Below are 25,804 nucleotides of genomic sequence, written 5' to 3'. Positions count from 1 at the left end.
TTCGTCTAATTTTTCCAGCAGCCCTTGTTGTTCTCTCCTCGACATACCCTCTGCCCTGCTGTTCTGTGCTTCGATCAGTCCCCCCCACCTCATTCCCTCTTCAATATTTTCCCCTCTCTGGTTTTTTGAGAGTCTTCAGCTTCCCTCTGTGTCTCTCTCACCCTCTCCTTCCTCCCCCGTGGCTCCGGCAGGGAGCTTCATCAACTGCAGAGGTCTCTGGTGTGTGTGTGGGTGTGCATGTGTGTGTGTGTAGTTGACTTGCTTGTGCATGTGCCTCCATGCGTGTGGGTGTGTTGTGAGGAGTAAATGGCCTCCAGGATCCCCTGGGTCGCATCTCAAATGTACTCACAGAGAGCAGAGTCATGACTAAGACTGCATGCCTTTCATTACCACTGAGAGAGACAGAGAGAGTAAAGTTGAATAAGTCAGCTGGAATCACTCCTCGAGTGGAAATGTTGTCCTTCACCTAAAGTACTTGGTCAGGCCTGTAAAATGTGTCATAAAACATGCATGTGCGTATATTATACATCAACAGGCTGTTATTTTAAAGTTCAATCCAGTAGTCATTTTCAGTTGTGATTTATTTTTCTGCTGGATAAACTTTTTCTCTTGTTCAGCTAATCTCCTCAGAACAGCTTTAAACATGTTGCTTTCATTGGGCTTTGGAGATTGCCTTCAGTTAAGCAGCAAAGTTAGAAGTACTTTTTATTCTGCTGCAAAATAACTTGTACAGTGGAAACCCACTGAAAGTGAACAGAATGTATTACATCACTTCCATCTCATCTCACTCATTGTTGCTGTGAGAAGTCAATACTGTAAACTAGAAGGTAGCTTGTTTGGTAGCAAACACAATGTAAAGAAGAAACCTGCAATATACACATACATATACATACTAGGCCTGTCAATTGATTAACATGTTTTATCACAGTTTATCCCATGATTGCCCTTAGTTAACGTGCGATTAATCGCAAATTAAGTGCATGTTTTTTATCTGTTCTAAATGTACCTCAAAGAGATAGTTTTCAAGGTTCTAATCCTCTTGTCAACATGGGAGTGGAAAAATATGCTTGCGTTAACGCCTCCTCCACTTTAGCTTTCTCATCATCTTACAAGTTGTGTATCTTGGTTACAGTTGTGGCTCTCGAAAGCAATTCATACACGCAGTCGTCGGATGCAATGCGATTTACGTCAAGCAGATCCACATCCTCCACAATGTTAATCATCCTGCAAGCTTTCGCCACCCATGTAGCTGTAGATGTTGAAAGTTTGTCACTTGTAGAGTTGTCCAGGTGCAAACTATCCAGCCTGGTCTGCCTTTGGCGAGGGGGATGGAGAGCTCTCTGCATCAGCTGTGTGCCTGGCCAGCAAGTGGTCTCGGAGACTCTAAGTACTCTGGTAGTTCTCCATTCACACTGTCAGTAAATGCAAATAACTTTGGTCTTGTGGAGAGAACCATCGGGCACGGCTTTGAAGCTGAACTTGCTATTCAAAAGACACCTTTCTTTAACCACTTCTGCTCACAGAGGTTTGTTGCTGCTTGCCATCCACAACGTTATGGCTGCATCGCTTCCTGCTTTCCCAAACTACGGCGTGGGCTGAGGGTCAGAATTACAGAACGTGTGTTAATTGCGCATTAAAAAATGTGTGGCATTAAAAGGAATTCGCGTTAACTCGTTATTAAAGGAGCTATATGTAAGAAATCTAAAGCAAATAGTCGTAAAATCCTCCTAATATGTCACAGAGACTAAGGAATAATGTTCATATAACATTCTGACCAACAACAATAGTACGGCCAGAATATTCGCATTTAAAAAAAAAAAATTACGGTCCGCAAATCATGTTTATGTTTTGAATTTGTGTTTTGGCCTCAGTATCAGTTACAGTTACGACTGAGCGACAGCAGCACGGCAAGCAGCATTAGCAGTGTCCCGGTACATAGCATTAGCAGTCTCCTCCGCTGTATCCTGGCAGCAGCATTAGCAGCAGAGAAGCCGGACTTGCTCGAACGGTCCGCTGGAAAACTGAAGATCAAGGACGCGACGACGCAGCCCTGCCACGGCAGCCTCCTGTGGGCAAACAAATCAGTCTTCAGCGTGCCGTGGTCCAGCAACCTCGAATCTGTAGGGGAGGGGGGCCGACACGACTCGTGGCAGTATTTTGAATTTGAGTGCAGTAACCGTTTTGGCCACATTCTTACATACAGCGCCTTTAACGTGTTAACTTTGACGGCCCCAGTACATACGTATATAACTACACTCCACTCTTGCTGCTATACCTTGCAGGCCTCAGTCTTACCCTAAGGGGGGCCCATGAAAAGGTCTATGGTTGACCTTTAAGTGAGGAATTTTTAGCGAACAAAACCTGCTGTAGTCGGCTCAGTTTTAAATCTACAGTGAAGACATGGGTATCGTGTTAAACTAGAGGACCTAAGGCATCCATCGGTACCAACCATGTTATGCTGTCTTGTCAGAAAGGTGGCTGAATAACACTTCAAAGGGGAAATGAACATTGCCATTTTCAAAATGGTGTATTTAAGTATTTCTGCATATTGGGGTCCCTGAACAGTCTTAACATCGCATATGTTGGGTATGACTGGAAAACTGAGTTAACAGCCTTATACTCTTTACACGGTTTCTGTTCTGCCCACAGTTTGACCAATATTTGATTAAAGTAGCCTCAAGACTGAATGACTACATGAAGAAGAAAATTATTTGTTCACTCCTGATTTGATCTTGTGATTGAACATCTTGCGGTAATTTCCTCAATTAATGTTTGATTTGACTTTTCTGTACTCATTTATCGCATGGTATTTTTTCAGCCCAGGACAAACGTGACCACCTCTGCCTTTCGAAGGAAGAGAATAAGGTCTTAACACACAGTGGATACAAAATACATGTGGAAATATGACTAATTGGATTGTATTTGCAGGAAGTATAAAATTTAGCACAGTGACATGTACAGTAATTTAGCCTCTCGCCCCCTGATGGCCGTTGGTGACTTTTGAAAATGTTGTCCCCCTACCCATATTTCCTAACGGCTGGCCTGGTAACTTGTGTCACTCAGCTCCGAACACACACACACACACACACACACACACACACACACACACACAGACCTGCATTTATTTTAACATGCATGACATTAACATGCACACATTTTTGTCGAACTTCACAAAGGCTTACCTTATGACAGGCTCATAATTAAATGACCTGCGATGCTGATTCGCGTAACCATAGTAACACTCTCCTGCCTGTCCACTTACAGTGAGAGAGGAGAGGGAGAGATGTTACTCTGAGCAGCCAGCTAGTTGCTAAAAGGGTGTGAAAAATCCGGGTTAAAAGTATTTTACTGACCTGCAATCTCTCTGTGCCTCCCCTGTGTTTTGTATCATCCATTTTGGCATACTTTTTGTTGCAGATGCTGATTACTGAAGGCACTGAGCCCAAAGGGAGAGAGGTTTAAAAATGTGAGCGGGCCAGCCCAGTGTCAATTAAGAAAATATAGGGCCGGTCAAACAAACAAACAAAAAAAAAAAAACAAAGACAGTTGTGTTGGCCCAAAAGGCATGTCGGCCCATGGGGAAACTGCCAGATGGCCAGTCCACCCCTGCCCTGTTTGACCAAGAAACAGTGAGAAAAATGTGGCGTAACCTGCATCCACAATGAAAGAGAGGAACAGGGTGCACAACATCATGTCATACCTTGATCACCTACTTTCAACAGGTTAAATAGTAATATTTAGGTAATGATGATGACGACAACGATGATGTAATAGAGCATGAGAACCGCACATGAACAGAGAGAGAGTGACAGTGTGGAGACAGAAAGAGGATATCTTTGCTCCTTCAGGTAGCCATGGTGCCAAATATAAGATGCAAGTAGAGAGTGGTGACAGACAGGGAGGTAGGCTACCTCCAGTGCAGAGAAGCAAGAGAAAATGTGTCTCTCTATTTTGCCTTATACTGCAAATTTTTGCTGCTAATAGAGCAAAAAAGGCATTGGACTCAGTGTGGAAGGTTTTTGTGCATATTGACTTTTATTGGTTGACGGAATTGAAATTTGGACATAAAAAAAACAGACTTTGTGTGCAAACGCCTTAATTCTACCATCATCTGAAAAAAGCTAAAACTTTTTTAACATCCAAACCCTTTATTCTCTTAAAGAGTAACTTGGGAATTTCTTAACCCTTGACCCTTTTTATGTCTAAGTGAGTAGTGGGAACAACAATTGGTCCAGTATTGAGTGAGAGCTGCAACCAGCAGCAACAAAACAGGCTGCAATGTAACCACTCGGGGCATGTTCGCACTGCCAATTTACATCCACTAAAAGTGCTTGTTTTTTGCCACTGCCGGTCTCAGATTATTATTCTGACAAACGTTTGACAACATTATGGAAAGGATCAAGGATTTCCAAAGTTCCAACAATCATCAACTCTGACTTGGTTGACATAAACCCTTAATTTAACCAGTTAGATGTGAAAAAATGCAGGATGTATACACGCTGAAATGACTGTTTATTTAAATAGAGTCTGATGGGTCTGACGGTAGTGATTTAAGGGCTGTTTTTGGTTAAACCACAAAGGATCTTACTCTGTTACAAGAAGGTCTATTTCTAAGACTGTCAGTGGCAAACACAAACACTATTAGGGCCCGTCTCAATACCCCCCTTAGCCCTACCCATACACTTGCGCTGTCACGCGAGGGATAGTGGTGTCCCAATTCCTTTTTGCGTGTAGGGGTAGGGGCATAACGAGGGGTAGTGGATATGAAACTAGCCCTTCGGAGCAAGGCATTTCAGATGCTGACTTGCCAGCGAAGGGTAGACGTCGCCATGGCTACCACCGAGCAAGAGACGGGGAAAAACGTTCATACATAGCTAACGTTACCATTGTCAGGTTGCTTGTTAGCTAGCTCGCACTGTGTGGCATCTGTCATCTGTCCTGTTCTGCAAAATTGTCAGACTTTCCACATTACGATAACCTGCCAGTTAGTATAACTATGCTGCCTCGTAATGTTAGCTGGTTAGCTAGCTAGCAGAAGTCCCCTGTCGTTCATCAAACGAAGCATGATGAATGCGGCAAAGGCGATCGATAGGATGATTGAGACTCCATTGTAGATGGCTCGCAGCTTCCTGTTTAAAATAGTTACATATGCGTGAACATAACCGACGCTGCAACGTAGTGAGTGGTGTCCCAATTCCTAGGGAAAGATTTCAACCCCTACCCCTCATTGCTTCCTTGCAGCCTGTTTTCCTGCTGCAGCCCTGTCGCTCAATACTAGGACAATTTCGAAAATAGTTGTCTCCATAAGTCACTTAGACACAAAAACATGAAAAAATAGGTCCAGGTTGAAGATATTGAAGTTACCCTTTAACATCACTAGTGAGTTCCATGTCACCTGTCATCCCACATGCTTTTAGAGGATGGAGTCACTTGTGTCAGTAGAAAATGAATAGGCTGAACTTCTCCCAATGAATCATCACGTTGCTCTGTAATTACTGGATGTGTAAATAAGCTAATGTTAGCTAACACATTCACTACATCATCTTAAAAGTTCAGTGTTGTGTTCAAAACTTGTACTGCTGCCCACAGGTGGCCAAAAACAAACAAACAAACAAAAGGACAACAACAACAAACAGTTATTGCAGGTATGAAAATATCGATGAGCCAAGAGAGTGAGTTTAAAAAAAAGACTCAGCATGTCTTGGAGCTGCAGTGCATGCTGGTCTGCTTTCTGTTTTTGCCTCTGTTTACCCCCTGTGCTGATGGATTTCTCTGTTATTGATGTTAACTGGCGACTTAAGAAAGACGCCCTCGCACTTTGATTCAGTGCGACTGAAACTGTTTCTGTCTATAACATTTTCTGTTATCAAAGCCCTCTGTAGCTTTACCCAGGAGGACTCCCCTTGAGGAAAAAAATATCATAACTGAGTGGACCAGCCGAGGGAAATATACCTGAAATGAAAATGAAAATATATCAGGGCAGAGCAGCTTCACTGCTCTCTGGCTGCGTCAGCATGGCATTTAGTCAGTTATAAACAAGAGGAAGAAAAATGCACCGCTTAGAGACAACAAATGCAAATTTATATGCTCATTAGCTGTTGTTAAAAAGCATTCATTTCTATAAGGGTGTTTTATGTGTCTAATCTTAGACACTAGCAACAAGTAATTGGAGTGTTTTTCTTTCTAAATGGATATAAAGCATTTTAAAATCAAGCCTTGCTTCTAGCTCAGCTGTAGGTTCTTTTACTAAACAAATCGATTGCTCGGAGCAACTCTGCTACGGAGCTGTCATTTCTTGTCCCTTGAGATGAAGTACAACATCTCCAAACTGTATCTTCTGCCATCTACCGATGACAACTCCCCCCTCCACCACCTCCACCCTTTGCCTTGAAGGGTTTTATTGATATTGATTCAGATGGAAAGCTTAAGTAAGTCTCCATTGAAGGGAGAATGAAGGCTGGGGTATTTTTAGATGCTGTCAATTGGCAGCGCTCCCTTCAGCAGGGGTGGGACCTGGCAGAGAGCACCAAATCAATGTGAACAGCATCGATGAGGATGTTCGGCCATATGTTGAGAATACAATACATAAGAAATATCGGCTTTAAGTGTGAAGTAGACTGATAAGTGAGTCCGAGCTGCCTTATTGATTTCTTCTGTTAAATCCACTTCAATCAGCCTTTCATCAAAAGGGAGATGAAAGAGAGTTGGTGGGCTGAAGGAGGATTTCTAAGCTTTGAACAATGAACTGTTCCACTGATGAGAGCATAGAAAGCTCAAGATTATTCCTGCTTGAAACAATCTTAGAGTGATATTCAACAACTTGAGCAATTTTCTACATAAGCACCCTCATCTCAACTTATATTATTTGTAGATGAAGTTGGACTAATTTCATAGCACTTGACTTGAAGTATTTCAGTGTCTCCTGCAGCGTTTTGGATCCAACAGGAGCTGTGAGGAGGAGAAGCAGCGTTTTATCTCAGTTACCAGCACGAGATATTAGAGATGTAGGTTATAATTTGTGTTAACACGGGGGAGGCCTCTCCTTTCATCGCCACTTAAATCTAATATCCTTCAACATCCCAGGTCTCGCTGACTCACACGGGTCGTGCCCCCCTGTGCCGAGGCATGGCGTGGATAATTAATCTAATTTTAGTGCTGGCAGTGTTATACTGGACAGAGATTTCGTTTTCACTTGTGTTAATGATGCAATGAAGGATGATGATTCCAAGAAGAAACACAGGTTTAATCTGAGTCTTTATGATCCACGTGAGAAGACCGAGCATGTGTCTGGATATAATCATCACACGGTACACAATGTCACAAACTAGTTGAGAAATTATGACACAAAGGAGAAACAATTAAAAACAAATTTTCAGCACTGAGAGCAGTGCATGTAGGGTTAGAATTATGATTTTGATTATCTATCAATAACTTAAGTCATTACTGCAAAAAACAAAACAAAAACAAAACAATGATTTGCTGGTTCCATATAAACAAAAAATATCAATTAATTTCAGTAATGGAAATAACTGTTGTAGCCATAGAATAATGCACATAGCCACTGTGATATCACCAATTGGTTTGTGGACTCCATCTTGGACCATGTTTAGATGAGAGGGTGAAGTTAGGTTGCCACATTTGATTTGTGAAAAACCAGGACATTTGACCCGTGATGCAGGGAGCTAAACCATATTTGCAAATATACTATGTTAACAGTTGTAGGACTCCCTGTTGCCTCTCTTACCTCTATTTGTCCTGACATGCAGCCAAGCTGATAACACTCAGCTGTCAGATACAGCTGTTGCTTTCCTCTTTGACTGTTTACGGATATAAGCTTCATTGCACCTCACCATTTACTGAAGTATTAAGAAAAGTTATTAATGTACGAGTAATGTGAGTATGCTGGGTTTGTACCCTGTCCATGACAAAAACAATCTCCATTCAGTCTTTAGTGGGTTAAAGAGACTGGTTGCCATGGACACAGATGCACAGACCGAGTACATCAGTAGCTGAGAAATAATTGACCACTGATCATAAAGTCGAAAAGCTTACGGAAACCTACAAACTGGTTTTGTCAAGTGGTTTCAGGGTGATCCAGGCTTTTAATGCACGCAGTGATTTGTCAAAACTGACGTTAGACATCTTAATCATTCCAACAGCAGCACAAGACACAACTGTGTTCTACTTATTTTTACCTGTTTACAGCGAGGGATGGGATGTCTAGATGCAAAGAGGAAAAAAACAGAATAATTGTAGAAGAATCCAGTTTTATGTGTAACTTTTACTTCTAAACTGGAAGTACATTTTCACAAAAACAACGGGACAATTTGTGTCCCAGAAAATAATAGTTATTTTCTGGGGCAGTTGCTTGAAATTGACAACAATCCCGAGAAAACTAAAACATGTGGCAGCCCTACTGCAGCTTGCTAGCTGCAAGCTTGATTAAGAAGAAGAGGCCATATACTTTATTAAACCCTGAGGGGAAATTCAGTTTTTTTTTCATTCTGTTGTCATTCACACAGGCCCAAATCACCCACCCACCCACACACGGATAAACAGGACCTATACATGCATTAAATGAGATGTCAGAGTGAGGGAAGCAGTTGGAGGTTGAGTGCCTTGCCCAAGGGCACCTTGGAAGTGCCCAGGAGGAGTACCTCTCCAGCTACCAGTCCACACTCCATACTTGGTCCATATGGGGACTTGAACCAGTGACCCTTTAGTTCCCATGCCAAGCCCCTATGGACTGAGCTACTGCTGCTCAGTGCATTAACTGTGATAATGTTAATGCAAATTTTTGCTTGCACAAAAACAGGCTTAAAACCACTGAAACAAACTGAACTGACAGAAAAAACCTGAATATCCACCCCCTGAGAGGGTCTCGTTGTACATCCAAATGCTGCACTGGACTCTTTCAGTAACCAAAACTTGGTTGTAGCTGTTGCTATTTCAGTGTTTAGTTATATCAGTTTTCAAAGTATATTTTGTTGTAATGGTTTTAAGCCTGTTTTTTGCTTGCCAAAATTAGCATTTGCATTATTACAGTTAAACAGTTACAGTTACATTGAGCGTAAATGCACCGTGCTAACCAAGAAAGCAGCTAGCATTAGAGTTAGCTCCACCCTTTCGTCTAAATATGGTCACCTCTGGCTCCAAAAATTCAATATGGAGACGGACGACATGCCAATTTCGAGGCTTCAAAACGGGAGTCCACAAACCAATTATTGACTATGTCCATGATTTTATGCAGTCGATGTGAAGTTTAAGTAAATACACCAAGATTATTTTGTGGAGTAAAGCCATTTCTTCATTTTTGACTATGATTACTTTCTCTCACAAATCAAACTATTTGTAATTTTACTACTACTCCTCTTTGTGTGACTTCCAGTACATACTTATGTGATCTTAAACCAAAGTATTCCTGTTATTTATTGATGTATTTGTAATGGACAAGGTCACATATTTAGGTTTATCAGACAGAATATCTGGGTTTAATGTTTACATGTGCAAAAATTAACACACTTCTACTTCGACAGGTTACCAGTGTACACATAAACATGCTTATTCTTTAATTTTCTGTCTCTCTTCATTCCTACAGTTCATTTTTATTCAACCTGTTTTTAATGGAGTAAGGCAGACTGCGCATTAATGTATTTTTGCCATGTATTTCTTCACATTCTCATTATAGTGATCTTTGGTTCTACTTTACTGTCTCCTCCAACTTTACCTGCTTGGTTGTAGAATATAACCAGTGACCTCAGGCTCAAAATCCAAACTGCTCTACTGTCTGAGCCACCGTTGATGCCGTCTCATTATTTCTCCACCGCTAACACACACCAAACTAATCCTGCTGTCATTTTCTCCAGACCGAGCAGAATTACCCATCTGTCTACCATCTATAATAAAAGTGCTGTTCAGTCATTATGAGCCCGCTGACAGAGAAGCAAAAATAATGCTGTCTCGTTTGACAAAAGCATACCTAATAGTATGTCGCTTGGAAAGCTTCAGGGATGACATTTTCATATAGAAAATATCATAAATCATAAATGATATAAATAAAGAATGCCAAAAATAAAAGAATAATGCACTAAAACCAAAAATATATCCACATATCTCAGTCCAAAATCAAACTGTATTAAACCCAGGCAACCCAGTTAGTTTGTCAGTAACAACTCCTACTGTTTACTTTGTGCTGCATTACACAGCAGCCAAAGCTGGGCAGCAAAGAGTAAACAAGGAACTGAACCAACATCCCGTGTAGCATCAGATCTCTACGAGAAAGGCAAAGGGACAAGGACAAATGGAAATTACTGATAGCTTGGCAATGGTATTTTGGAATAATAGCGTCAATAGTTTGATAGTACCTCTGCATTAAAACATGACTAACAACCCGTAATTTTGTGATTCAAGTGAAGTAATTACTAATATAAGACTAATATGGATTTTTAAACATCTGCTCGCTCTGTAGAAATGTATTTTATATTGGGATTTTTTTGCAGGTGATGTAGATATAAATAACCCTGTACGGGGGATCAATATGTGGTATATGTCATCAAACATTTATAAAATGAAAAGATCTGTTTTCCTACTTTGAATAATGGACTACTATCAGTGAACTTCATCTTAGATGTTTTCAGAGATTCAAATACTGTAGGTGTGCTGTTGTGCTCATTAAAGGCTGTTTTCCCAGTTGGAACAACAAACAATCGAGCCAGTCAGAGCTTTGTAGGGAGGATTAACGAGGGGTCATCCCCCCTGCAAGGACCAGGAAACAATGGCAACATTAAAAAACTGTGACGAGCTTGGATGAGATACAAACAGCTGCACAGGTTGATGTGAGTCGACTTACAGAAATAAATCTTTGATCAACATGATAAACTTTAAAATTAACTTGTCTAGACAACCGCTTTTATGTCAAATGAGAATTATGCTGACAAGACTGACACCTCACTAGATACTGACTGATGATGTCAGAGCATCTGATTACCAGTGAACAGTGTTAACATGAACACCTGGGACAATAGTCCTGTTACAGAGATCCTGCAATAAGGCCTCGACTAAAGCCATGTTTACACAAAAACGATCCACTGAAAACAGAATTGTTTCTCATTTTCGTTCCGCATTTAGACAACAACATTTTGATAACAATCGCTGTGCACACGGACCTGCAAAAATGACCAAAAACGCTGCAGTATACATGCCAGGCCAGTAGTTGGTGGTGTTTGTCTGGACGGACGACGTGGTTGAGTTGCTACAGTAAATCTACACTTTGCTGGAGAAGCGTTGATAAATTCAACAGGGTGAGCAGCACAATCAGAGCTCGGGAGTCCGCCATTGTTGTTGTGATGGTCGACTTTCTCGCACATAGTGACCTGGAAGCGTAATGTGCATGTGCGAAAAGTCTCCCTTTTCAGAGGAACTGCGTATTGCAAGTTTACATGACAACGGAGACAGTGCTGTTTCCAAAAAATTGCACTCTGGAACCTGTTTTCAAAACATTGCGTTTTCAGGCACCCAAAATGCCGCTCTCGTGTAAACTATTGGCCAAAACGCAACTAAAGTTTACCGTTATTGGTTGAAATCGTTGTCGTATAAACGGGACCTAAGACCCTTCATTATGCAGGCTTTGCTTTTCACACAGAACCAAATAATGGCGGCATCATGCTGCTCCAGTGTGTGATTTTAGATAGCATGCTGGTGTTCCAGAAGCAAAAAACACATGACAGGCGTGACATGTAACAAAACAGTTTTGGACTCCAGTCCAAGTGAGACATGTAACACATACATTAGCAGCACATTCTAAACACTAACAATGGCGTTACATGGCAATAACAGTTGTTTACTGTTCCTGTTACATGACAGTTGATCTCGTCCTCTTCTCAAAGGGTAAGGAGTGCCCTGACCTTATTGTCTCCCTAATTTGCAGACTTTTTGGGTTGGTCTGTTCTTTGTGTTAGCTGCTAACTGCTATTTTCTGCTTCTTAAATCTCCCAGTAGTGGGTTGCACACATAACGCGTCGTCAAAACGCCACCCCCGTCCTGTCTTTGGTCTCATCCTGCTGGCTGTCCCTTTTACACAGACGTCGTTTTGGCGCTGTTACAGCCTTATTTAAAGAACAGTGAGGCGGAATGACGGCAAATCATTCCCACCTTGAACAGGCTGGGTAAAAGAGGCTGATGATGCATCAGGGCAGTGCCTGAAACTCAGATTGCATTTCTATTTCTATACTCTCTAGTGGTCATCTATTTGAGCTGCATCAAGGCCAAAACACACTGGTGTTTGTCAAAAAATACGCCCCTATCATTTTTTAATGTGCAGCCCCACACTGGTGGCGGCAAGCTGCGCGTCAGCACTCCTGGATGTACACCAATGTCCTTTTTCCAGCTTCGCCGCCCCAAGAATTAAATGTACCCCCCACTCACTCTCTGCTTGTACATACCAGCTCCCATAGCAGCTCTTTTTCTCTGCTCCTACGGCAGCTTGACTCCTCATCTTACCACTGATACAAAGAGAACTCAGATGCTGTTGCTGTGTCTCGTGTTTGACAATGAATGGATCAGGAGGGAGGGATCTAATGCAGCATTCTGTCTACACTCTGCACACATGCAAATGGCTGAAATTTAATAGACACTGATATAAATGGCTGCACGGTGTTGCAGTGGTATGCATTGTTGTCTCACAGCAAGAGGGTGCCTTGTTCAAACCCAGGGTGGGGGAGTTGGCATGTTCTCCTCGTGGCAGTGCGGGCTTTCTCTGGGCACTCCAGGCAGTCCACAGCAGGTTAGGGTAATTAGTGACTCTAAATTGGCCATAGGTGTGAACGCTTGTCTGTCTCTATGTGTCAGCCCTGTGAGAGTCTGATAGCCTGTCCAGGGTGTACCCTGCCTCTTGCCCAATGACAGCTTGGATAGACTCCAGCCCCCTGCGACCCCTATCAGGATAATTGGCTATAGAAAATGAATGAACAATTGATATGAATGTGTGTGGCAATTAATGCTCATATATGCTTTCACAGGTTGCATTGGATAACCTAACTAACTAAGGTCAGACTCAAGGTCATCATGGGATGGAAGGAGAGTGTTATGTCAGTCATCATCAAAATCTCTCTGGTCAACAGCTCGCTTTCTTTTTTTGTGATTACCACTAAATTATTAAATTTGCACCCCGTTACTTATAATGACAGAGAGGCTTCCCCTTTTATCGCCCTCAAATATTTCAGCATCATCTCTGGCCCTCGTGATTCATACTGGTTGTGCCCTCTGTGTGCCAAAGCTTGGCGTGGATAATTAATCTAATTTTAGCATGGTGTGTTTGTGTGTGTGTGACAGAGAGAAATACTGGACAGCGTTGTCATGTTCCCTCAGCGCGCACGTTGAAGGCTGCATCAGTCTGACATACTGTTATCTCCCTCTCTCTGTCAATGTCCCTTGCTCACTCCTCTGTCTTCCTGTTTCTCCTCTCCTATCATGGATGCTTGAGACAAAGCAATTGTGTATTCTGGACTGATATTTTGTGTCTTCTCGCATCTGTGTTTCCTGCCATGGTCTGATACCTGTAGCTACTGAAGCACCTGTGATAATGAAATTATCTTTAATTCATCTCTCTCTGTTTCTCTTGCTGTCTCTCCAGCGGTGGATGCGGTGCCGGTACGGAAAGATGGGGATCAGGTAAAATGCTATTATCTTATCTTTTTTTTTTTTTTTTTTTTTTTTTTGTAAAGCCTCTGTTCTTTCTGCATGCCTCAATCTATTTTCCCATTTTGCTGAAAGCCACTGTGACAGAATAACAAAAAGACACCAGTGCTGGTGTCCTCAGCTCTCCTCTTACATCTGAACAGTCTCCAGACAGAAATGGCGGTGTGTGAGAGAGTGTTGCTCTTGTCTCCTCAAATCTTTTAGAGGTGAGAAAAAGAAGCACTGTTACTCACCCAGAACTGCCTCCTGCTGTTAGACGGCCAGACCTCAGCCCCAAGAAAGGTTGCCCAGATCTAAACTCTGAAAAAAGGATAAATGATTCACGATGTGTGGAGACTGTGTCTAGGTGTGTCTGTGTTGTCTTTTGTCTAGACTACGGTCAGGAAGTATTCGGACAACATCACATTTCTTGTTGGTTTTCTCTCTGTATTGCAGCACAATGGAACTCAATCAGTTTGACATCAAATCAAATTCATTTTTAAAGCTCATTTAAAATCAATCAGAGTTGACAAGCGTGCTGTACAATGAAATAAGAAAAATAATATCAACGCAAGTTGAGAAAAAAACAACAATTTTATTTCCTTACATTTCACCAGTGTGAGTGATGTAGGTGCCGCACAGGCGTAGAGGAAAATGGAGTGGTGTTTACCAGTGCCAACTGCAGAAACATGATTGCCCCAGTCTTGCTGTGGTCCATGCCCCCAGGAAGTGCGCCAAGCTTTGAAGCCAATTTTCTTTGTGGCCAAACAGTGGCACTGCAATTCTGAGGTCCGTTACATGATGCCAGTGGGCCCAAAAAGACTTTTTCCCATAGACTTACATTGGGACACAGAAGTCTATAAATCGGTGGATACGTTTTTTTGAGCATCACAACCCCCCAAAAATGAGTCATTCCACTATCAAGATTTAATCCATTTGGTCCGATAAAGTTTGGAAAGTCTAAAAGAGCCACAAGATTAAATTATTTTATCCCCATTCAAGTTATTGGAACGCTACTCCGGAAGTAAGCTTAGAGTCCGCCACAAGTCGGATACGCTCAACGGCCATAAGCCTCTAGTTTGCCTGCTCTATGGACCCAATAATGCGGAGCAGTGCCGATCATCTGGGTAATTTCATATCATTGAAATAGAGCCTTTCTTGGCTTCATGCAGCACTGAGCAACTTTTATGGGGATTAACTGGCCACTGCCACCAGTTCTGTATCCAGGTCTCTTAACACATCCGTGCTGTGGTCAAGCCATAAACAGAAATCTCTCTTCTTCCTCTTTGGCAGTTGTGGCAGCACCTTTCCCGGAGCACTGCTGTTTATGATCGCTCCATCACATTGGCTTAATGCCACAAATGCAGTTACAAATGACAGATCCTCCAAGTGCAGTGTTTTCCATTACGAAGCCTGTCAGAATTTTGTTGAGAACTGGAGGCAAGGCCTCCTTGTAATTCTCTATGCAGGAAATACCCTCGGACTGAACTGTCTGCATTTTGGGCGATGTAGGCGCTATGTTTTGACAAGGAGGAAGAATGCGTTGAATAAAAAAGACATTGGTTCTGCTGCATCCATTTTGATCCTTTGGTGATGTTTATTGCGAGTCTGACAATGTTACAGGAGTGCAATGCTAAATCGGTGGAGTACTTTTTTATTGCTGTATTTTAACTATAGTTTGACGTTGAGGGTCAGACCTTTAGTCCCCCGATTTTGAAACAATGCACCAGGGCAATCTTTCTAACGAGGATGAGACAGCCAAAGGTTTTATGGCCAAACAGTGAGATGTTCTTGACTGGCTGCTGGCAGAGCATTACAAGAGATGTCAGTGAGTTGTAGACTTCAGGCAGTCACTGAAATATTAAATATGATGGGAAGTCCTGGTGGCTGAGGGGTAAAGGCACACATCATATAACCACATATGCTTCATCATCTGCTTCTACACTACCAATTGTCTAATAAAGACAAGCATTTATTTAAAAATGATAATCCAGAGAATCCAAAGAAGTACTACTGTATATATGAACACTTTAATTTTATGTTGCTTTGTTCAAAATTGTTCATGTTAATTGGGTAGCTGTGCTGACTCACAGCAGGAGGGTGCTGGGTTTTACTCTTCTGTTTGTCCCAAGCCTGAACCAGTCTAGATCTGTTCCACAGTCTATAGTCCAAATTAATTAGTGACTCACCCAATGCGAGCAGGGAGAAGCTGAGGTGGAAGGATTTCCGATTATTTTGGCCCAGAGAGATGGGGGTTATGTGTGTTTGGTCAATAAAAGGGGAACTTTTCAGCTTTTCAGGGAAATTTTCAGCCTGGACCCTATCCCACGTATTTGTGCCTAAGTGACCGGGGAACAACAATATTTGAAATTGGTCAAGTATTGAAAGAGAGAGCTGCAGCCAGCAGCAGCACTTACATTGTAACCACTTTGGGCAGGTGTGCCCTGTCAATGTACATCCAAAAAAAGTGTTTGTTTTTGCCACTGACAGGCTACAATTGTTATCATGAATGCCATACAACATTACAGAAAGGACTCTACAGAGAAATTAAAAGTTTTATTCTATCTTTCATTTGTTCTGCTTTGTGTTGTGTCAACAAGTCTCGCTAAAAGAGAGGTCTCTGAAATCTTGCAGAGTTTTTCATATTTTTGATTTCAATACAGCAACAGCTGATCGCTGACAATCGACCATAAGTCCTTGTGAGCCGCTCTCTTCATGCTCTCTCTGCCTGGTTAGCACAAGCTAACACAACACAACAAGATCTCATCACTACTCGTCATATTTTGCCACTTGGGCAGAAGCCTCGCAGCAGCAACTATCTTTTTCATTAAACCTGTTAATAACCATCAGGTAACGTTAGCCGCGTGATGCTAGCGGCCTGCACGGTTCCATTTTTGAAAACCAGCACCCACCAATACCCATAAAGCTCAGTACCAGAACCGACCTGTTAAGTCAAAGCTCTGGCTTGCGGAGCTGCATTTAGCTGATGTTGTCAGACACTCATAGTAAAAGTGTGAGCCTGTCAGTGGAAAAACAAGCACTTAAAGTGGATGTTAATTGATGGGGTGCAGCTGCACCACTTGTTGTTCTCATGAGTGACTTTTACATAAAACATGTGGAAATAGGGTTGAAAAATACTAAAGTTCCCTCTAATGCTTCACTTTAAAGCAGTGATGTATCACATATAAAAGTTTTTGTTCTTACTGAATGGATGTGGGGGATAAGCCTGCCTTATTTAAGATCTTAAATGTGTTCGTCTTGTTTCATTCAAAACTTTTTATTGTCACATGACGATCTAAATGCTTTTACAGAGCCAGACAAGAAGAACAATTAATGATAAGCACTGAATATGTCTCAACATATGGTGAGAAAATGGAATCGTTCAAAGAAATCAGGACAGACTGAGGACATATTGGTATCAGCTTTCAGAGGCTCATATTAGTCAAACCTTTGTGTCCTCCTCTGTGTATGCCTGCACTCTCATGACTGGCTGTGCGTGACTGGGTGTGAAGGTGTATGTATGTGTGTGTGTGTGTGTGTGTGTGTTAGTCTCTTACCAAGGCCACAGAGCCGCTCTCCCCAGGGCTCAGACTATTACTGAGCCATGTATCACTTCTCAGCTGTGGACCCTGGGGAGAGAGAGAGCAGTAGAAAGAGTGTGTGAGAGAGAAAGACGAAAACATCCATCTTACTGTTTTTCCATCCCTGGCCGTTGCTTTCTTTTCTTTAGTGTTGCCATTCTTCCTCCTACGCAAGGGTTGGAAGGCCAACATGCACCGCTAGTTTTATGACTGTATAAATATTTTACGTTTGTTAACATTACTGCTAGGTTAATTACAGCTTACAAGGGAAAGAGCAAGAGGGAAATAACCTGTAGCTTCTTTCCTGTTGCTTTCTGTCCCCTTGCCTCCTTTTTTAGATTTTCAAATGAGCGCCGACAGTTGGTGGCCATGGCGTCAGCAGTGGAATTTCTGATTAAGTGTCGCTCCTGTTGAGCGCTGATCTCACGGCAGCACTTGAGTTGTTTGCTTCCATAAACATGACTCCTCTGCGTAATTTATAGACCCACAGAGGGGAGAGGCCAGCAGGTGGAGAGGGATTTGAAGAAGAATAAAACCGGAGCTCAGAGATGATTCAGACTCAGAAACAGGGGGCTCTGGACCCAGTGCGACAAACAAAACAGCACAGGCTGACAGAGAAAGTAAATACTATGCAGTCAGAGTCAGAAAAAGAAACACACTACTATAAAAGTTGAAAGGTACAGGCTGGGAAAATAAGAATTCTGAAGAGTTGCCAGAATAGCGGTTTAAGATTTGTATACTGAAAAATATGATCAAGGATTTTAAATGGGCTTTTGCAACATCTGTAGACCAAGCGTTCACCGTCCTCTTTTCTCTTTGTTCTCTTTTTTTTTTCTCTTTTGATACGTAGTTGCAACTTAGGAAACATCTGCTATATCTGGCAATAGCATGTAAGAGAAGTGGATACGGTGTCAGAAGCCGGGCCCCATTTCTTCCTATGAAAGTTGTTCAGATGTGCATGAAGCCAAAGAAGTTACTATACGTTCAAACCAGAAGCTTCCAAAGAGGCAAAGTCTCTCGCGGATGCCCAAGAAGCACGACTGTCAAAAATATTTGTGGCAGCTTTGGTTGCTCTAGTCGCTTATTACGTGAATCATTGAACGTTCGATCGTGCTTGTCAATTTAAAGGAGCTGCAAAGTGGACTACTGGCTTGAAAGCAGCGTAGTTGCTACTTGCTGTTGTCCCGTCAAAAAGCTCATAGTTGGCCTACACAAAGTTATGTTTGGTCAATGAAAACAGAAAACATATGTCATCCCATTCAAACCAAGCAAGGAAGACTTGCATGCTACGTCGCAACATTAGCCTGCAATTCTCTCCTCTATTACTAACATTACACACTTTAAAACTCACCAGACCAACCAGCTACCTCCGTGACACGGTCCCAAGCCTCGTTCTTTTTATTTTGATCTCTGTAACTGAACAGCGACACATTATTATGGACTGAGTGGGCGCAAACGCCAGTAATAAACTTCTCGATATCCATTGTTGGAACAAGTGTGCTGTAGGAACTAAAGTTACATGGCTTGTTCTCTGGGACCCGCTTAATCGAAGCACGTCAGCATTCCGACTGGTTGTCGCCGAACCGCGTCAGAGCTCATTACCATAAAGTTAAACGAGTTTTAACTCCCCTCCAGACCGCTCTGGTTGCTTTAGTCGCCCAAGACACGTGGCTGACGACCAGGTCACCCAAGTCGCCCAAGTCACCGGGCTCTCATTGAAGATGAAGGACTTCCGCCGTTTTGGAAGCTCTGGTTGCTGTTGGTCTGAATGTACAGTTAGACTTCCATAAAATTACCCAGACCTTCTGCCCTGCTTCCGCACTGTGTGGCCCATAGCGCAAGTGCACCAAAGACTTTCAATGTCTGAGAGGCTAACTCCCAGTTTAGTCCTTCTCTGTGGCTCTTCTAGAATTTCAAAATGTTATCAGATGTAAAAGATCAAATTCTGATAGTGGAACAAATAGTTTTTTGGGGGTTGTTACACACAAAAATAAATCCATTGATTTACAGATGTCACTTTCACAATTAAAGTCTGTGTGAAAAAAGATGTTTTGGGGTCCAATGGAGTCACGTGACAGACCAGCAAGTTGTAATTCCACTGTTTGGCTACTCTGCCAAATTTACTTCAAAGCACAATGCCATACCTAAGGGTTTTGGCAACAGCAGCTGAGGCTATTTAAAAATGCCATTGAATCTTCACTGAATGTTGACGCTAAATAATAATGACAAACCTGTTCGACGTCACAGCAACCCTGCTTGGAGGTGGGAGGGCACATTTTGACCCAACTCCAGAGATGGTTCATATGGGGCACCACTCGGCACAACTCGGTACATTGAAAGTGGTAATGGTGATGCAAATCAACGTTGCATGGTTTGACTCGGAGTGGCCAATGGTGACAATGGCAAAGCCCTAATGATGGCATCAGAGAGACAGTCAGGTGATAATTGAAGTCAGTGGGAATCATCTTCTGGTCACCATGAATGTCTGTAATACATGTCATGGCAATCCATCCAATAATCAAGATAGTTCAGTCCAGACCAAGTGGTGGGCAGACCAATATCAGCATCCCTAGCATAAACTGACATTGCGGGCAGCTTGCACTAATAAAAAATCAGTTTATTGGAACATTTATCAGTTATTTAAACAGCACTTAACAAACTTAAGATATCACAGACACAAGCTATAGCTCATGTTTAACTAACGAAGGCGGGAATCAGAGGTATGAGCTCATCATGCTGGACACACATTAGCACATTAAACACTGTCATGGTAATCGAGGAAACATCCCTGCAGCATTAGGCTCCATGAAAGGCACATTAGCTGAAACATCAGCCTGTTTGTGGTTCCACTAAAAGTCAGATCAATAGTGAGTGCTCCTATCAGATCTCCTCTGAAGATGTACGACTTTCAAATTCACACAAGTCTCACTTAAAGAGCGGAAAACACAAACAGATCTGACTGAGATTCAGGCAATCTTAAAACTTAATTGATTGCCATTAGTGTTTTTCCTTTCAGACTTCAAATGAGTTTCTGAAAGATGATACCACAAAGACATTTTCCTGAAAGCTGCTGCTAGATATTGAACCACTATTCCATTTCGTTATGTTTTCTCCTTTTAATGCAGAAACTCTAATGTTTCTCACCAGGATTTGAATATGTTAAAAGTGTAAAAGTGTCTGAAACTGCATTTCCACATCATGTGACGGTAAAATTAATGAAATTCTTTGAAGATTAGCAGCTCTTTAAGCAAGATGATCCCACAGCTCTAAAATTTAAATGCCTTGAGTATCTTGCATGTCGTACAAAATCCTATCACTGGTTTTCTATTACGCACCTATTGTTCTTTATGTGATTTATTGTCCCACTGAGCCACTGATAACATTTAAACCCTCTAACCCAGTCAGTGGTTCTCAACCTTTTTTGGGCCAGTGTCTCCCTATCCATTATCCAGGTCCCTCACTGCCCCCATCAGTTAAAATGTCTGCTAAGTGTCTTCCCTGAATATTAATGTTGATTATTATTCTGTAATATCATTACAAAAAAAGCATGTAATGGAATGCTAAATAACAAATTTGATTAAACTGGACAGATGGAATACTATTATCATTAGTTCCTCAGGGAACAAAATAAGTCACGTGCATTCAGTTATATTTATGAGTGTTAACTAAATCAGACAGTTAGAAATTTTTCATTTCAATTGTAATTATCTCTTGTTATTGATCATAAACAGCAGACATTGCCAAACAAAAAGCATCTTATAAGAAATTTTGAACATCAAACATAATTTTCTGTATTTTGGTGAATTTTTATGCACCAATTTATGGTGGAAAAGGTTTTTATTTATGTAATGGAAAACACTTAATTTAAAATATAAAAATAAAATGGAATATAATGCAGTATGGCTCTCTTCACTATGTATTGCTTTCAAATATCGATTCTCCTGTAGACCATCTTTTCTCATTTAATATCAGCTGAGTAAACACACATGTTGGCATGATTTACTCTTCCCTCCTCTTTTGTTTGGGAAAGTAAAATCTTTAAACGTGCTTATTGCACCAATTATTGTCAGTGGCATGCTCATTTATTTTAATTTCATTAACAAACTCTTGGACTTAATTAACTCAGAAGTGTTTTAATATTTCTAATAATGTTCACAACTTTCTGCACATTCAAAACTATCCCACATATCTGTGCTCTGAAAAAGTTATATTCCTTTGAGGAAAATCAGTCCTGTCCTATAGTATAGCTGTGCATTACATTGTTGCTCTGCACTCTAGTATCCTGCTGTGTGTTGGTCTTTATCAGAAGTGGAAACTGAAACCAGACCATAAAGGGCCTAGTGTTGTCAAGATACTGGAATTTTCAGCTTTGGTACAATATGTTAAAAGAGATATCAATATTCAATACCATCTTTGATAACACAAGAAAAATGGACATTTACGATATAAGAGTAATTTTTTTTATTATAGGATAGATGTAACAAGGCTATATGAAGTCACCGACAATTTTTCTTTTCTTTGTTAGTAGCAGGGAACAGCAGAATGACTGTAGTAAACAATAAGAAAGAGTAACAATGTGTATTGATACTGCAGAAAATGTCAGTAAATCTATATTTCTGACAGCACTGGGAGAGTGGACTGTACAGACTACTTGGATATAAAATGCCATCACTTCATTATTTTATCCTATTAGACATTTGTGTGAAGTTTTGACACAATTAGGGTATGAATTCTTGAGTTATGGCCAAAAACATATTTTGTGAAGTCACACTGACCTTGACCTTTGACCACCAAAATCCAATCAGTTCAGTGTTGAGTTTACATTTGTGGCAAAATTGGAGAAATTCCCTCAAGGTGTTCTTGAGATATTGCATTCACAAAATGAGACAGACGAGGTCACAATGTACTTGACCTTTGACTAACAAAATCTAATCAGTTCATTAAGACCAAGGAACGTTTGTGCCAAATTTAGAGAAATTCCCTCAAGGAGTTTTTGAGATATCACTAATGTTCACGAGAATGAGACAGACAAAATCACAGCAACCTTGACCCTTTACCATCAAAAACTGTTTTTGAGTTCAAGTGGACATTTGTGTCAAATTTGAAGAAATTTCCTCAAGCTGTTCTTGAGATATTGCGTTCATGAGAATGAGATGGATGCAAGGTCACAATAACCTTGACCTTTGACCCTTTACCACCAAAACCTATTCAGTTAATCAATAAAATTATAATGATAAAATTGCATGTTGGACAAAACTGGCTTTAAAAAGAGACACCCAAACACCTCAAAAAGACACCTCAGTGACTCCCTTTATATTACTTCAGCTGTTCCCCAACACTCCCCCCTGGGGGGCAGTACCACCCCTGTTGAGAAACGCTTCTCTAACCAAAGGGGCCCTCAAATTGCTAATGTTGTTAAAGAAATAAATAGGAAATGGAAAGACCTACAAAGCCCCAGAATTCATCCTTCACCCTTGTAAAGCTATATCACTTAGTGTTTGCAAACAGATTGACTATAGTTTGGAATTTTGCCTCCCTGTATTTGAGTTTTTGCAGTGCTGTGTCTTGGATGCCTGCTGCTTTCGATCGGGTTGCTACCTTTTTATAGAGCCCCAATCACAACTGAGCACTGTGGGGGTGCACGCCCATAAAAGTCCCAAACACAGAAAATAAGAAAACTCAGGCAGAGTGCAGAGTTTCTGCAGAAAAATACATCGCCACACACTGAGAGTGGGTCAGGAGGGACTGCTTCTGTATCTGTATTCTGAGTCTTTCTGGGAAAATCCTGCCTTGTGTATCCTAAAACTATAAAATGTGTTTTTTTTCTGTGCTTTCCTGAAGAAATTCTTAATTTCAATCAACAAGTTTAAAGTTTTTGTCACAAACAAAATATTACTGTATGTAGGGAAATGATTGGCAGTATTGGTATCTATGACTGTGCAATTTATCTAAACTAAGCACAAAAGGAAAGTTTTTTTTGGTAGATTATTGGGCGCAACCTAGATACTCAGTTCTGCTGCTCATCCCACAAATTCATGTTCCTTACAAATGTGTCACCATTTTAAAGGGAAATAAACAGGCTTTCCAACGGTATAAGATTTATTGCCAAGAAGCATTGTTACAACAAAAAAATAATCTGGTCCAATGCATGCTTGGATATGTTTAAGCACCCTTCGAACCTGTGCTGATATGTTAAGCTGAGAATGTCAGTTTACTGAGAGAGAGTCGATGTTATCGTGACTAAATGGATAGTTTCACCTCGCACAATGCTGTTGCGTCTCGTTTCCATTCAGGAAAATACACCACTGGCAAGGCTCAGGGACAAGCTCAGCTGTTATAACTTTATAGAGTGTATTTGAACACAAAATATGAGCATTTGCACACACACACAGACACACACACACACACACACACACACACACATTACAAAGATGGTGATGATGCCTGATTTTTTTGTCCTCAGTTGACCAGGAGACCTTAACATTCACTCACTGAGGGGTGCTTCTGAATCCAAATCCTGCTACCTCTGACGCAAGCTGTGTTAATAATACCCACACACAGTCCAAGGACAGAGATGACACCACTATTACCAGTTCCTACCACATTTGATCGTTTTAAATCATAATTGAAACCTGCTACACACACAGTTAATCTTTATGTGAGCTACATATCGACCCTGAACCCTGTTTTGTTTTTCCTGAATCATTTATAAGGAAATACACAATGTTTTCTTCTCTATAGCCTGCAAAGGGTGAAAGGGTCATCAATCGATACCAAGACTGACAGATTGACTGGACCAGCTGCTGAGATTTCAAGACTCACTGTGCTGTATATCAGACTTATGTTAATAGAAAACAATTAATTTTCTTGCCAGTGGCATAAACTCTAGAGTTTGCTAAAAGGTCGCTCAGTCTACCACTGCAGTCCAGATAGAAACATCTTAAGAACTTTTTGATGGATCGCCATTAAATTTTGACATTCATGGTCCTCAGAGGATAAATTCTCCTAAGGTTCACCAGTGAAATGTCTTGACATTTATTAGATGGATTGCCATGAAATTTGGTTCACAGTCATGTCCCCCCTCAGGATGAACTGCACAAATTTAAGTGACTCCCTGACTTTTCATTTTGCACCATCATCAGTTTAAATGTACGGTGTTTAGTGCTAATCATCAAATGGTGGCATTTTATGACACAAAACTAAAAAAGGGGATTATAATTTATAGCATGTTTATCCTCCTCCAAAATGACTCTTGCTTTGTATTATTTTTTGATGTTGTTTCAGTTTGACGTCTTGAAATGAGCTATATAGCTGATATTTCAAAAGGAATTTTTTTTCTTTTAAGTTTCTAGTTTCCTTTTGTCCCCGATTTGTCTCCCTCCACCAATGCCATCTGGTTGCCTTTTCACAATCCATTAAGTGTAATTGCTGGTTTACTACAATTTTGTACAGTTATGGTTACAGACACTCTCTCCACAACCTCCACCTCTCTTTTTTTCTCCAAATTCTTTTCTATGTAATAATATTGTTATTGTAAACTTTTTTGCCCACAATAATCATACAGTGAAAACTGAATGACTGTATCAAATAATTGCCGTAGCTACTGTGACGTCACCCATTTGTTTATGCACTCCTGTTATGAAGCCTTGAGTTCGGCATTTCATCTGACGCCATCTTTTTTTATGGGAGTTAGAAGTGACCATATTTGGGTAAGAGGGTGGAGCTGTGGAGGAGCGAGGGGTAGCAATGCCTTGCAGGCAACCTGTCACCCAAGTGGCCCCGCCCTTAATTATGCATAACTTTAAGCCTTAAAAAATTTACACGGATGAGTTACATAAAAATTCACACCCCATACAGTTGTCATGAATGTTGAAATTAGCTATAGAGACCAAAATCTTTTTTTGTACCAGATGTAAACATGTTTATTTCTGCTGTAAATTTAGACATTTTAACATGGGGGTCTTCAAAGATTGACTTGCTTCTAGAACCTCAAGTGGCCATTCAAGGAACTGCAGTTTTTGCCCCTTCTGCATTGGCTTCATTTTTCAGCTCTGGAGGATGTCATTTGTAAAAATCTAATATCGTGCCAGCCTTAGTGTGCAGAAACTGTAGGCCGCTGTACAAGATTTTATTATTTGGAGCATTCTGGTTTCCATATAGTCTGTAAGGTATTGACCAATCATGTTTAAGTGGCAGGTGAACAGTCTCTTGGAGAGGTGGAACACATTGGCTGAAATGCAATCATGGAACCCATCAGCTGTCGTCTGATGACAGTTGATCTTTTTATTGGATTTTTATTAATTACTCTGCAGTCAAATGCAAATATCTGTTCATAGAGATAAACAGAAATGACTGGCACACGGAAAAGGAGGTCTTGGCCCCCGTACTCAATGGTTACACCAAATCTCCCGAAATATTGACTGTTGCCTCCAGAGATTGATTGTTGTCAGACAGATAGCTGATTGGTTCAAAGACCAACATTTATATGACATGACTGATAGATCATTGTTGGGGCCTTTAGTAAAGACATAAAACAATCAGAGGATAGT

General features: G+C 41.1%; 1 protein-coding gene across 7 annotated transcripts in view; it reads left to right on the top strand.

Annotated features, from left to right (window-relative positions):
* LOC126383770 (protein FAM131B-like) overlaps positions 1-25,804 on the top strand; it is a 97,628-nt gene that overhangs the window by 32,742 nt on the left and 39,082 nt on the right. For all 7 annotated transcript variants that reach the window (XM_050034435.1, XM_050034433.1, XM_050034432.1 and 4 more), the window contains exon 2: positions 13,631-13,668. Coding sequence is in view for 6 of the 7 variants with exons in the window: in XM_050034433.1 (XP_049890390.1) it covers positions 13,631-13,668 (38 nt within the window). In the remaining variant the exon portion in view is untranslated. The remainder of the gene's footprint in view (positions 1-13,630; positions 13,669-25,804) is intronic.

This window comes from Epinephelus moara, chromosome 22 (genome assembly GCF_006386435.1).
Source record: "Epinephelus moara isolate mb chromosome 22, YSFRI_EMoa_1.0, whole genome shotgun sequence".
Taxonomy (NCBI): Eukaryota; Metazoa; Chordata; class Actinopteri; order Perciformes; family Serranidae; genus Epinephelus; species Epinephelus moara.
The sequence above is the reverse complement of the archived record's forward strand: the minus strand, read 5'-3'. Positions and strand labels throughout refer to the sequence as shown.